This window comes from Symphalangus syndactylus, chromosome 1 (assembly GCF_028878055.3).
Source record: "Symphalangus syndactylus isolate Jambi chromosome 1, NHGRI_mSymSyn1-v2.1_pri, whole genome shotgun sequence".
In the NCBI taxonomy this organism is placed as follows: Eukaryota; Metazoa; Chordata; class Mammalia; order Primates; family Hylobatidae; genus Symphalangus; species Symphalangus syndactylus.
The window spans coordinates 22,706,694-22,720,958 of record NC_072423.2 but is presented as its reverse complement, the minus strand read 5'-3'; the positions used below and the strand labels follow the sequence as shown (position 1 = coordinate 22,720,958).

The 14,265-nt window shown below is 39.0% G+C and overlaps 1 protein-coding gene across 2 annotated transcripts in view; it reads left to right on the top strand.

Annotated features, from left to right (window-relative positions):
• Positions 1-11,387, top strand: part of SERPINB2 (serpin family B member 2) — a 48,211-nt gene extending 36,824 nt beyond the window's left edge. For both annotated transcript variants that reach the window (XM_055291970.2, XM_063638258.1), the window contains exons 3-9: positions 2,429-2,548; positions 4,259-4,387; positions 4,898-5,015; positions 8,915-9,057; positions 9,578-9,742; positions 10,075-10,955; positions 11,290-11,387. In XM_055291970.2, coding sequence (XP_055147945.1) covers positions 2,429-2,548; positions 4,259-4,387; positions 4,898-5,015; positions 8,915-9,057; positions 9,578-9,742; positions 10,075-10,479 — 1,080 coding nt within the window. In that variant the 3' untranslated portion in view covers positions 10,480-10,955; positions 11,290-11,387. The remainder of the gene's footprint in view (positions 1-2,428; positions 2,549-4,258; positions 4,388-4,897; positions 5,016-8,914; positions 9,058-9,577; positions 9,743-10,074; positions 10,956-11,289) is intronic.
• The last annotated feature ends 2,878 nt before the right edge of the window (positions 11,388-14,265 follow it).

The window sequence follows — 14,265 nt, the reverse complement described above, 5'->3', positions numbered from 1 at the left end:
TTTTATTTTTTGCCTTGAAAGAATAAAGATAGTAAATTGGCACAAAAACTTTAGAAACATCAGGTCTTAGGTTTTTTTCTTTTTTCCTTTCTTTTTTTTTGAGACGGAGTTGCTCTGTCGCCCAGGCTGGAGTGCAGTGGCGCGATCTTGGCTCACTGCAACCTCCGCCTCCCGGGTTCAAGCCACTCTCCTGCCTCAGCCTCCCGAGTAGCTGGGATTACAGGCACCTGCCACGATGCCTGTCTAATTTTTGTATTAGTAGAGATGGGGTTTCACCATCTTGGCCAGGCTGGTCTCAAACTCCTGACCTTGTGATCCACCTGCCTCGGCCTCACAAAGTGCTGGGATTACAGGCGTGAGCCACCGCACCTGGCCTAGGTTTTTTTTTTTTTTGTCTGTTTGTTTTTTAAATGTAAAGGAATCAGTAGCAATATATTTTGGGAGCAAATGCTAAATGAAGTGCTCTGGGTTGTTAAAGTAAAGATCTTGATTTTGGTACTAGAGGAAAATAAAACGATTGCTCTGGACACAAGACAGCATTTCTGTATCTAAGAAGTGCTTTAAGCCTTTGGGACTATGCGAGGATTCTATATAGTCTTTTTTTTTTGAGACTCTATATATATAGTCTTTTTACAACTCTGTTGCATGTGTAGATTTTGAAATTCAAATGTTAACATGATTGCTTCCCAATTAAAAAGAAAAAGACATTTATTGGCTTGGAGAAAGAAGCACAGACTTTGGGGACAGACGTATCTGTGTTTGAGTCATGGCTTTGTTCCTTACTACGTGTGTGTGAGGACATCGAAACCATTTGCATCTCAGTTTTCTCATCTACAAAATGGGAATAAAAATGTGTAGCATGCAAGACAGTTGTGAAGATTAGAGATACTATGTAAGGCACTTAGCAGCAGTCGCTGTAATAACAAACAATACTTATTAGTGCCTTAGCCAGGCATCTTTCTAAGAACTTCTTATAAATTTACGCACATAAGATAAAATATTATGAGGTAGGTATGATGATTACCATACTCATTTTACAGATGAGGGAATCGGGGCAAGAAGAGGCCACACAGTTGAGAATTGCTGTAGCTGTTAGAAGTGGTACATTTGTAGTGAAAGAAAAGAATACATTAAAAAGGAATAAGCTCCTGGACGGCATAGGTCTGTGGGAATTAGGGTACAAGCTCTTTTCCTTATAGTGAGACAACAGACCCATCTAGGCCAAACTGCCTCACTATTTTCTCCGTGGCCTTCGCATGGACTAGGGGCAGCTCACAGTCCCACTTTTGCAGGGACATCTTCCTGAGTGACTTTAACACTGATTCAGGAAGCCTTTAGTGCTAGCCCAAAGAACCCTGATTTAAGGGTCAATTTCCTTGGAAGAGAGGAAAACCAGCCAAGCTGTTGTAGGAAATATTCTTCTTTTATGTGAGGGCGGAGTTGCACCACTTGTTTTCAGAGAGTACTAGGCGGGAGTTACGATGTATGACACAAAGAGCAGAAAAAGACCTCACAAACCCTATCACCTCTCCTTCTAGCCCAGAAATTCACCAACTTGCTGGACAAGGCTGCCTTAATTAACTTCATTAGCAGTACCCCAACCATCAAGTCACTTACCAGATCAGCTTCTCCTCAGAGACCCCATAGGGAGGTGCTGCAGGACCAAGGGTTCCCAAGGAGGTTGGATGGGGTGGGTGGCTGGGAGGCAGGGCCAGCTTGCAGGTATTAAGACTGGCAGATCAAGGCAGGCAGGCAGCAGTGTTGTGGGAAGGGGATCTGAGGAAGCTTCAGAGGGGACAGTCCTTGCTGCCAGCTTCCCCGTGTCAGCCGAAACTGCCTACTTACCATACAAAGAGATTCATGGTGTCATCAGACCAACTTGTCCCTCACATGGACATTAATTTGTCTGTGTATGAATATGGTATGTGTAAATATTCTAGGTGAACCCCGTTAATGCTGCATGACCTGTTTTATGCCTTAGCTGACTCTGGCTTATAGTTTTTGACAGATTGAAAGCATTTTGTGTATAAGGCCACTGAAAAGAGAGAGACACACAAGGTTCTGAGTTAATCTTGTGACTTTCTTCAAAATACTGGCATTTTTTTTTCAAGGCCATTTATTGGTTGGATATAATTTAGATAATTTGGGGAAGAGGTTTTAAATCATTTCATAATAACAATTTGTTTTCCAAAATGGCCAGGATATAAATTAATCTAAAACACCTCATGCTGTTTTCTATAAGGGAAATTTAGGTTGGCTGATACTTTTATATTACACAGAAAGAGTATTGAGTATCTATGCTTGTTCCCCGTGTATAAGGGCAGAGAAAAGATCTAGGACCATTTTAGAGCCACCTGATGGCCATCCGTTTTAAAAGTTCAGTAAATCCGTGGGCAAGTGTAACCATTTTCTCTAATTCTGATTGCAGGTGCTTCAGTTTAATGAAGTGGGAGCCAATGCAGTTACCCCCATGACTCCAGAAAACTTTACCAGCTGTGGGTTCATGCAGCAGATCCAGAAGGGTACTTATCCTGATGCGATTTTGCAGGTATCTGACTTATTGGTCCATATTTCTTTTGTAGTTTATTTTTGCAATCTTCCTGTCTTAAAGCCACAGCGTTAGACTGGGAAGGAAGCGAATATACCCTCCCCCATTCACAGAAAGAAAACTAAGACTCAGAGTCATTAAGAAAAACATGTCCTAAGGTGATAGCCATAACGAGAGACGAGCCAGGGCAGAATCCAGACTTAATGGGTTTTAGGCCAAGCCTATTTATTTCTAAATTCTCTCACGCCTCTCTGTCATTGGTGAGGTATGTGTAATTTATTATAAATCCACAGTAGAGACTCCTAGAATACACCTGTATGGATAAGGATTTCCAGAGGAGAGAGGGTAGGGACTGACAATCGATTGAGAAATGGCGAAAGGCCGGGCCCAATGATTGCATGAGAAATCACTGACCTTCAGGTATCTTTCCTTCTATCTATCTAATCTATCATCTATCATTGATCTCTCTCATCTATCTTACCTATCATACATCTATCAATCCTATCTATCTATATATCTATTTTATCTATCATCTATTTATCATCTATCTTCTCTGTCATCTAGCTTATCTATTAATCAATCTGCTATCTCAGGGAGTAATACCTTTCCTCAATACTCCATTTCCTTAAATGTCAGCTATCCAGTTAAATTATAAAACCTGAGTATAGACTGCTCCTGTTGGTAACCAACTTCCACAGTCATGCTTATGAGGTAGATTATGAAAAGGTATCTCCCAAAGCTCTCTTCCTGGTCACTCTGACGCTCCTTCTACCCATTGCCCAGGGAATTATGGGCTAGAGCAGGTGGACAGGACCCTGATCATGTGGAGATTCCACCAGGTGTTCTACAGTACCTGGCAGTCCATCAGGAGGGCTCTGTGCCCTGCCCTAGGACAGGCTGCTGCTGTGACCAAGCCCTGTGTCTGACATGGTGCTTACAAACTTCAGGTTGAGGACTGAAATAACCACTCACTGTTGTGGTTTTCTAAAACCCACATTTTCCACTGCATAGTTTACCCCATAAAATAGGTATCTAGAGAAGCTATATGAGCTTTGTAAGATCATTACTAAGGCAACATTTCCTCCCCGCCAGCTTTACTGAGGTATAATGGACAAATAAAAATTGTACATGTTCAAGATGTACAGTGTGATGACTTGCTATACCTATACATTGTGAAATGATTACAGTAAAATTAATGAACACATCCATCACTACAATTACCTACTATTTGTATGTATGTGTGTATGTATAGTGAAGACACTTAAAAAATATATTCTTCACAAATTTCAAGTAAACAGTTTTATTAACTATAACTATTAATGAACACCATCTTATTAACTATAGTCATTATACCTTCCATTAGATCCCCAGAACTTATCCATCTTATAAATACAACAAAAATTCCTTCGAGAACTTGAAGTTTAGGAAACTGAAAAGGGGCCTTTCTTCTAGGCTGTTGGTCACCTCCTAGTTAAATCCAATCCATAGACACAGCAAAATTTGAAAGAAATTAAAATTCACCTTATTAGTTTCAATGTACCACATCCTTATCGAAATAATTTTCTCAAAGATTCCTCTAAAGTACCAAAAATAAAGTATGTATTAATATAGCATTTCATGATTGTATTCAAAAACTATTATCGTGGCTTAAGAACTATCTTGTTTAGTAGTCCTGTGTTATATAGAGAGAATTCCTTCTTTCTGTTCAAGGCACAAGCTGCAGATAAAATCCATTCATCCTTCCGCTCTCTCAGCTCTGCAATCAATGCATCCACAGGGGATTATTTATTGGAAAGTGTCAATAAGCTGTTTGGTGAGAAGTCTGCGAGCTTCAGGGAAGTAAGTGAAACCTGTAATTGAAATGGCTGGATCCCAAACAAGTAATGAAGTAACTTTCAAAGCAATTCTCTGCAATTCTACAGTTCATACAAGCAGAGTTGAAATTCCACACCAGCTCCCTAGGGCTGGCCTTGCATAACAGCTGCCCTTCCTGTACCCTCTGGGGCTTCCTCCTCTTCCTCTTCCCGTTGCAAATGTCCCAATCGCAGAGTCATAAATCAGGAAAACAAATGCAACTGTTTTCCAGAGACACTATCCCCCAAATCAAACCTCTTTCCTTTTATTCTGTCTCTATAATGCAAAGAGTGCAAGAGGGTGGATAGAGTTGGGGCGGGAGTGTGGACAAGTGGGTCTGCACTCTTTCCCCCTTCAGCACCTGCCTTCCATAGCCAACCTCCACTCCTACCCTACCCCAGTCTCCTAATCTCAATAGGAAGAACGTAATTCACAATTACGCCATGGCTTGTTTGGTATGTATTTTATGTAACCATCATTTTCTTGCTTTAAAAGGAATATATTCGACTCTGTCAGAAATATTACTCCTCAGAGCCCCAGGCAGTAGACTTCCTAGAATGTGCAGAAGAAGCCAGAAAAAAGATTAATTCCTGGGTCAAGACTCAAACCAAAGGTAAAACCAAGAAAATATTTTCTTTTCTTCTTTCCAGTTAGAAAACTCTGATCTATCTTTTTCCATCCATGAACTTAGCCCTCACCCCTTTACAATTTGTCCAACTTATTTACTTTGGTGGATGCAACTTTATTCTTGATTAGCTCAGTGGTGTTTTAACTGAGAAGAAATAATTGAGGCCTACTAATAGAAGACATATGGTTAGTACTTAAATATTTGATTTTGGATATTGCTTTAGGATAGAATACAAAAGGAGGCAGAAGCTTTCAAAATAGGAAATACCAGCATTGAAGTAATTGTGAGTCTATGCCCACTGTGGACAAAAAGAAAACAAGGCTTGACCTTGAGCGTAGTAAATGGTGTGAGCTATAAAGAATACAGGCAGTGGACGAGGGAAGAATCATAAAATTATTTTCACTCTTTCTTCTCTTTCACCATTCAAAGCCAATCCATTGTCAAGTTTTTTTGGTCTCTGCTTCATCCCTCCTTGATTACCTAAGTCGTGTCTACCATTTTAACTCATGCTCTTAATTCTTTCACAGGCTCCAGCCTCCCTTTGTATATTTTACAATGAATAAATTATTTAATTGAATCACTTATTCATTGTAATTTAGTTCATTAAATCATTTATTCATTAAATTCATTCATTCGTTAAGTTCAGTTAAGTTCAATTAAGTTCATTCACTTAGTCAACAAATATTTATCCACCACACACCATGTGCCAGAAACTATACATGGAGATAAAGATAAAAATGGTAAATCCTGCCACCATAGAGCTTATAGAGGAGGCATTCAGTCATGTTGGCAATTGCTATAGAGTAGTAGTCAGTGCTTTTATTGAGAAGTACAGGCGCTATGTGGGAGTACACACGAAAGGCATCTGACTGGATTTAAAAATGTTTAAATTGTAATTGGGAAGACAGGCTGGAGCCGGCCAGGTGGAAGGCGCATGCCTGGGGGGAGGTTTCCAGACAGAGTGCACAGAACATGCAAAGGTCTAGAGGTAAACCTAAGGAGAAGAATAGAGTCTGGTCTGACTGGAGTGTGGGGGGCCAAGGGAAGGAGGTGAAATTAAAGAGGTGATGCAACACACTTATTATGCTATTCCCACACTAAAAACTGTCAGTGACCTCCTACTGTCCTCAGGAGAAGGTCTCATTCTTTACCTTGACTTTCGAGTTCTCAGTAATCCAATTGACTGTGTTTGGCTACCACTGGCCCCTGGAGCTCCCACAAACACTCATTGCTGCCTCTAGACTTTGTTTCTGAGGATGCCTCAACTACAGGATTTAAGTTGCAGTTTAAATTGCAGCCAAAGTCTTACTCTTTCCTGGAAGTGTCTCCCAATCATTTCCTGATCTTTTCTTCTTCTCGTCTCCTCATTGGCTTTTTCAGCTTCACAAGTCATGTTAATGTCAGCCATATATGGCCTTAAACAATTATGGAACTGATTTTTGCTAGTTTGCTTTGCTTTTCCTCTCAGGCTCTAATTATTTTTGGGTAGGGCCAGTATGTCACACTTGTCCTGTGTCCCCACAAAAATTTACACAGTTTTTTGCTGACAGTGACAATCCTTCATTCTTCTGAATTTCCAAGTAGAGTTGTAGGCCTTAAGTAAACAATTGCTGGATAATAACATATAAATGTATTTCTAAGAAATAGAGATGATTATGAATTCAGAATTGAGTATTTCATTCATTTATGATCTGATAGGATTGGAAATATCCTGAGAGAGCTCCTATCCATCTGACCAATTTGTGGTTGGAGCACCATGTTCCCAGGGGATTAGCCGGCTCCCCTAAGATCCCACTGGTAGTGGTAAAGCCCGGGTTGCTTCTTCTTCTGATCCTTAGTCTAACTCCAGAATTCCTCAACTGGATATTTAAAAATTTTAATAACTTTTTTTTTAAGGATTTTCATTTAACTCTGAAGTTTAAGACATCGTTTCAAGAAATAGTTTGGTGTCTTGCTTTATTAGTTACCGCAATGGAAAATGCACATAAACTAAGTTCTATGGGATTTCAACAAAATATATTTATTTGTTTATCTGAAAATAATTGATTTCCTTTTAGTTCTTCATTTTCATTGTGGATTTGTGAAATAGTGTTCTAAAATATTGACAGACCACTGACAGAAAGGAAGCAGAGAAAGATGATTTAAAGCAATAAAAGTTCAAGTAAAAATGGAGAGCAAAATTAAAGAGACACATGGAAGTTTTGCTTTCTTTAAAGAACGGCATGAATTGTTTTTCTCTTTAGACATTGTGCTAAATGGCTGTAAGTCAATCAGTTATTTTGCCAAAATGCCAAGCAGCTATTTTGGCAGATAGTTTACCAGCTTTTGTAAGAATTGGAGAGAATTATCTGTTTCATCATGTTATGATCAAATACTAGTTTTATCATATATATCACAACATTACTATACCCCAATACTAACCAAAAATTTTAATAGCTTGGGAAATATATTGAATGTATATATTAAATGAATACATTGAAGATGAAACTGATGCAAGGCAGGCAAGCTCCAAAGTGGGGCTCAGCCTTCAAGGGTTCTTGGCTTCACCCAGGAAAGTATTCAAGGGTGAGCTGGAGGTAGGGTAGAAGAAAACAGCTTTATTGAAGTGGCAGTGTTACAGCTCCATGATTCCTCCTGCAGAGCAGGGCTACCCAGGCACTGTGCTGAGAAGCACAGCTCAGGGCAGTTTTGGGGTCATATTTATACCTACTTTTAATTACATGTAGATTAAGGGGCAGTTTATGCAGAAATTTCTAGGGAAGGGAGAGTAACTTTTGGGCCATCAGGTCATTACCACGGAAAGAGATGGTAACTCCAAGGTGTTGCCATTACAATGCTAAACTGACATGGTACACTGCTTCCACCCTGTCCCTGGTCCCTGTTTTAGCTAGCCCTCAATCTGGCCTGGTATCTAAACCCTGCCTCCAGAGTCAGGTCCCACCTCCTACTTCAAAACCACATTAACCTATTAATCTGTTAAGAGTCTTGTATTTGTTAGTAGGTTTGATTGTGGAGGCAGAATTTTTACAAGCTTACCAGCACTGTAACGCTGGGAAGACTGCTAACCTAGTGGTGTCATTTTGCATAAAATGACACTAATAAAACCCACCTAATAAGTATCAAAATAATGTATTTTGATGCTTGGACTACTGCAGAGCAAGTACTAACTATAAACAGACTGCTTCTTAAACCAATTTCATTTTTTTAAATGACCACACTCAGTTGTCATTTTTTCTGTCAATCTTCTCAGACTTACTCCTTCACTCCCTTCTCTGTATGATCATAGTACTCAATATATTATTTAGCTCAATTACAGAAGTTATCACACAGGGTTTCACAACTGATTTTGAATATCTCTCCCAGTGTTCTAGGCTCATCCAGGATAATTCTTCCTTTCTCATCTCTTATATCTGCACTACTTTTAATTTAGGTCTAGCATATTTTTAAAAAAATGTTTTTGAATAAATGAGTAAGTCAGATCCTCAGACTGTCTAGACCAGATCTAGCAGTATATGATATATTTTGGAAAGGCACTATTATATTCCCTAAGAGCCTGTCTTTCACTTCCTTCTGACTTGAGTAACTTTCAACTGCAAAGCTTTGAGAAAACAATATAAAAGGAAGTGAAAATCTCCATTCCAAATTTGATAGGAGGTCTAAATTTTAAATGCATTATTTCTTCATTTTTTCTTGGATTTTGCAAGCTTTTGAGAAATTTGTTTCAATTTTAATTTTGCTTTAAATAAATCTAAAGAAAAACTTTAGCTTGAAGATTAACATCTCTGCAATTTGACGAATTTAGTTTGATGGCTACTCAGAAGATTCAGTAAGTAATTTCACAGTTCTTGATTATGAAACCTAAATATATGTTATGTTTTCTGTAGGCAAAATCCCAAACTTGTTACCTGAAGGTTCTGTAGATGGGGATACCAGGATGGTCCTGGTGAATGCTGTCTACTTCAAAGGAAAGTGGAAAACTCCATTTGAGAAGAAACTAAATGGGCTTTATCCTTTCCGTGTAAACTCGGTATGAGACAACAGAATACATCTTCCTAGCATATATTTTAGGGCCTTTGACAAGATACAGACAGAAAAATTAGAGACCGCTCATTAGAGACTTGCTAGTTAGAAGTTATGCATGTTGGACAGTTGATTGACTCTTTAAAACAGTATAGGTAGAGGGGAAGACCATGGCTTTTTAATTACACATGCCCAGACTCCAACGTTGGCTCTACCACTTAGTTCAAAGGGCTGTAAATATTGAGACATGGCACAGTTCCTGGCCCATAGTAAGAACTAAGCAAGTGTTTTAGAATTATGGTTGTCATTACCATTGTTGTCCATCTTACTAAATAATGGGTATAAAATTGAACAAGCTAATAACATCACAGTACCCACTGTAAGGATGTACAAATAATGTATTTTGTTGATTTAAAAAAATCACATTTATCCAACACTAAATTAGAACTCATCCTCCTTTATGTCTAATTGTAAATCTCTTGATATCTTATAATCGACTTCCATATTTTACCTTTTAATAATATTAGACTCAGCGCACAGCTGTACAGATGATGTACTTGCGTGAAAAGCTAAACATTGGATATATAGAAGACCTAAAGGCTCAGATTCTAGAACTCCCATATGCTGGAGATGTTAGCATGTTCTTGTTGCTTCCAGATGAAATTGCCGATGTGTCCACTGGCTTGGAGCTGGTAAGACATTCAGATATTTAAGTTTCTGGGACTAAACCTACCTTTCGTGAGATGAATATATACTACTTACAAATGGTGTGGTAATTTCTTATGGAAATACATGAAACAGTTGATAGTAAATATGGCATGCCTCTACATTTCATTCAAAGCCTTAACTATGTCATACGTGTTACCTTCTTGTAAAAATCTGACCAATCTGTTAACTTTCTGTATCACCCTCTCACAATATAGTAAAGTCATTGATTTTTAATATTAGACTTAAAGTTGTTTTCTTTCTTTTCTAATACTTGCTGTATTTTCTTTTGTTTGTTTTGTTTTGTTTTGCTTTGCAGCTGGAAAGTGAAATAACCTATGACAAACTCAACAAGTGGACCAGCAAAGACAAAATGGCTGAAGATGATGTTGAGGTATACATACCCCAGTTCAAATTAGAAGAGCATTATGAACTCAAATCCATTCTGAGAAGCATGGGCATGGAGGACGCCTTCAACAAGGGACAGGCCAATTTCTCAGGGATGTCGGAGCGGAATGACCTGTTTCTTTCTGAAGTGTTCCACCAAGCCATGGTGGATGTGAATGAGGAGGGCACTGAAGCAGCCGCTGGTACAGGAGGTGTTATGACAGGGAGAACAGGTCATGGAGGCCCACAGTTTGTGGCAGATCATCCTTTTCTTTTCCTTATTATGCATAAAATAACCAAGTGCATTTTATTTTTTGGCAGATTTTCCTCACCCTAAAACTAAGCGTGCTGTTTCTGCAAAAGATTTTTGTAGATGAGCTGTGTGCCTCAGAATTGCTATTTCAAATTGCCAAAAATTTAGAGATGTTTTCTACGTATTTCTGTTCTTCTGAACAACTTCTGCTACACACTAAATAAAAACACGGAAATAATTAGACAATTGTCTATTATAACATGACAACCCTATTAATCATTTGGTCTTCTAAAATGGGATCATGCCCATTTAGATTTTCCTTACTATCAGTTTATTTTTATAACATTAACTTTTACTTTGTTATTTATTATTTTATATAATGGTGAGTTTTTAAATTATTGCTCACTGTCTATTTAATGTAGCTAATAAAGTTATAGAAACAGATGATCAGTTAATTTCCTATCTAAAAAATGCCTTTACTTGTTCTCATAATGAAGAATAAGTAGGTATCCCTCCATGCCCTTCTATAATAAATATCTGGAAAAAACATTAAACAATAGGCAAATAGGCCGGGCGCGGTGGCTCACGCTTGTAATCCCAGCACTTTGGGAGGCCGAGGCGGGCGGATCACAAGGTCAGGAGATCGAGACCACGGTGAAACCCCGTCTCTACTAAAAATACAAAAAATTAGCCGGGCGTGGTGGTGGGCGCCTGTAGTCCCAGCTACTCGGAGAGGCTGAGGCAGGAGAATGGCGTGAACCCGGGAGGCGGAGCTTGCAGTGAGCCGAGATTGCGCCACTGCACTCCAGCCTGGGCGACAGAGCGAGACTCCGTCTCAAAAAAAAAAATAAAAAATAAAATAAATAAAAAAAATAAAAAAAAAATAAACAATAGGCAAATATATGTTATGTGCATTTCTAGCAATACATACCACATATATATGTCTGTATCTTATATTCAATTGCAAGTATATAATAAATAAACCTGCTTCCAAACAACAATACATTTGTTGTCATTTCATTAGGTCTGCAGATCATAGACCTTGACTCCTAGGAGTTGAGCATCATGACTCATTTGTGAGAACTCAGAAAAAACAGACAAGATGAAGGAGCCAAGGGCATAACCACCTTCATTCAAAAAGACCCAATGTTGAGGGTGAGTGGGATGGGGTTGTATGAAAAATGGGTTAGAGCTGCTTTCTCACAGCAGCAAAGACATAGCAATTCAGAATAGTCTGGGTTAGAGTCCTTTGGGGAAACCACTGTCTAAACATTAAGGACACCAGGATTTGAAAGGGATGCTGGCAAACTCAAACCACACTGAGTATGGCCAAGAGATCTTTATTGGAGAGGTTGAGGTCAGGTCGCGCAGGAGAGAGAGCTGCTGGTGTGCTGGGTTTTATATCCCTTGGGCCTACGTGGGGCGGGCCCAAGGGAAGGGGGGAGATGCTTCTTTCTGATTGGTCCTCCTTTGGTGGGTTCAGACAGTGCCCAGTCAAGGAGGGGAGAAGAACCCGGAACCGGTGCCATTAAGGTACCCCTGTTACCTAACAGGATCAATGACCAAGTCCAGTGGTCCAGACACAGAAGAAGGCCTCAGTCATTAAGCTGAGAGTTGCAAGCAGTGAAGATGGGAGATGGGCTGGGTGCAAGAGCAGGAGGGGAAACATAAGATAGCTCCTTCTAAGGGTGTTTGTTTCTAATAGCAGTGAATGCCTTTGAGTGAGTCAGAGGCAGAGCAGAACATAATTGAAGACCTGAGAAATAAGGCAAATTGTAGGTTGGGGGTCTGAACAACAGAGTCTGGCTGCAGAAGTGTGGCTGGATCCTGGAAATGTACCACACTACCTTTGATGGCAGGCAGGGATGCTTGATGCACTAGAACACGGTAGCTAAAGAAGTGGCCTCAAGACTTAAACTCTGCCTCCAAATCCCAGTTGTAACACTTACAAGTAGCTTCACCACAGGCCAACCATAGTGTTTCTTTGTGCTTCAGTTTTCTCTCCGTGAAAACTAAAGAAAAAACTGCTTTTATCATATTGCTATAATGACTAAACGAGTTCATATATATCAAGCAATTAAAAGAATACTTGACATATATAATATTTAATAAATACTAGTGATTACGATCTTTCTTATCTTTGTCAGTAATAAAGCTGTCTCACTCTAAGCTGGTCAAACATGAATCCCAGAAAATTACTCAGTTAACTTTTTAAGGCTTGAATAATGGTGTATTTCTTCTAATCAGACATTCCTGAAAATTAAGAGTTGCTGTTTCTCGCATTCTTCTACTTACTTTTAATTTCATTTCTCTATGTGCTTTAATAATTCTGCAAGGTGGTAGGTAGTAACTTTGTGAATTATCATGAGTCTTAAAATATCCATATTTCACTCTCATTATTGAGTTAGAGTATGGATATACAATTCTGGGTTCCAATTGGTTTTAGCACTTTGAGGGTGTGATTTTATTGTCTTTTTGGTACCCAAAATTGTTGATAGGAAAGTTGATGTTAAGATAATTCTTGCTCCTTATAATTTTCATTTTTTTGTTTTTGATTTTTTTGATATTTTGTTACATGAAGGATATTTTTAAAATTATATTTTAGAAAGCTTATGCTGTTCAGCAGCAGATTTTTCTATCTGGAAACTTATATCTCATTTCAGTTCTGGGAAACCTCAGCCATCACTATGGGCTCAATATATCTTCCCAAAATTTATATGTTGAAACTTTAATCCCAAATGTGATGGTACTTGGAGATGGTTCCTTTGGAAGATAATTAGGGTTAGATGAGGTCATGAGGGCAGAATTCATGATGGAATTACTGCCCTTATAAGGAGCTCTAGGCACCAGATCTTTTTCTGTCTGTCATGTGAGGATATAACAAGAAAGAAGTCATCTGTGAATCAGGAAGAGGCCCTCACTAGAACCTGACCATGTGGAAATACCCCTCTCAGATTACCAGTCTCCAGAACCATGAAAAATAAATGTTTGTAGTTTATGCCACACAATCTATGGTATTCTGTCATACCAACCTGAACTGACTAAGACAGCCATTATCTACTCAGTTGCTTGGCGCCATTTGATCTGCTCTATTCTTTTAGATTCCTACTAAGATAATATTGATGCATCTGATGCTCCTCTCTCTGTTTCCAAATTTTTTGAATACCTAATAAATTCACATGGCCCAAACATCAAATATCATAAAAAAGACTAGAGTGAAAAGTCTTCCTTCTACTCCTGTTGCCTATTCACTTAGTTCCTGTTTCTCTGTCTTTACTAGTAATATATGTGCATATTGCAGTATACACACAGGGTCATAAATAAAAACAACAGACAAACAAAATTGTTCTAATAATACTGTATTATTAACTTAGTGTATGATTACCCCTTTCTCTTTCCTAGTGCCCCAACAGGCAACAAAATAACGTACAGCTATGATTTTCCTATTGTAGGCAGTATACCTATACGTAGGGTGATATAGTTTGGATATTTGTCCCTGACCAAATCTCATGTTGAAATGTAATCCCCAATACTGGAAGTAGGGCTTGGTGGGAGGTATTTGGATCCTAGAGGCTGATCCCTTATGGCTTGGTGCTGTCTTCATGATACTGAGTTCTCATGAGATCTGGTCATTTAAAGGTGTGTGGCAACTCCCCCAACCCTCTCTCTCTCTTGTTCCTGCTTGTATCATATGATATGCCTGCCCCCCCTTTGCCTTCTGCCATGATTATAAGCTTCCTGAGGCCTCCCCAGAAGCTGAGCATTTGCCATCACTATGCTTCCTGTACAGCCTGCAGAACTGTGACCCAGTTAAACCTCTTTTCTTTACAAATTATCTGGTCTTGGGCATTTCCTCACAGCAATGCAAGA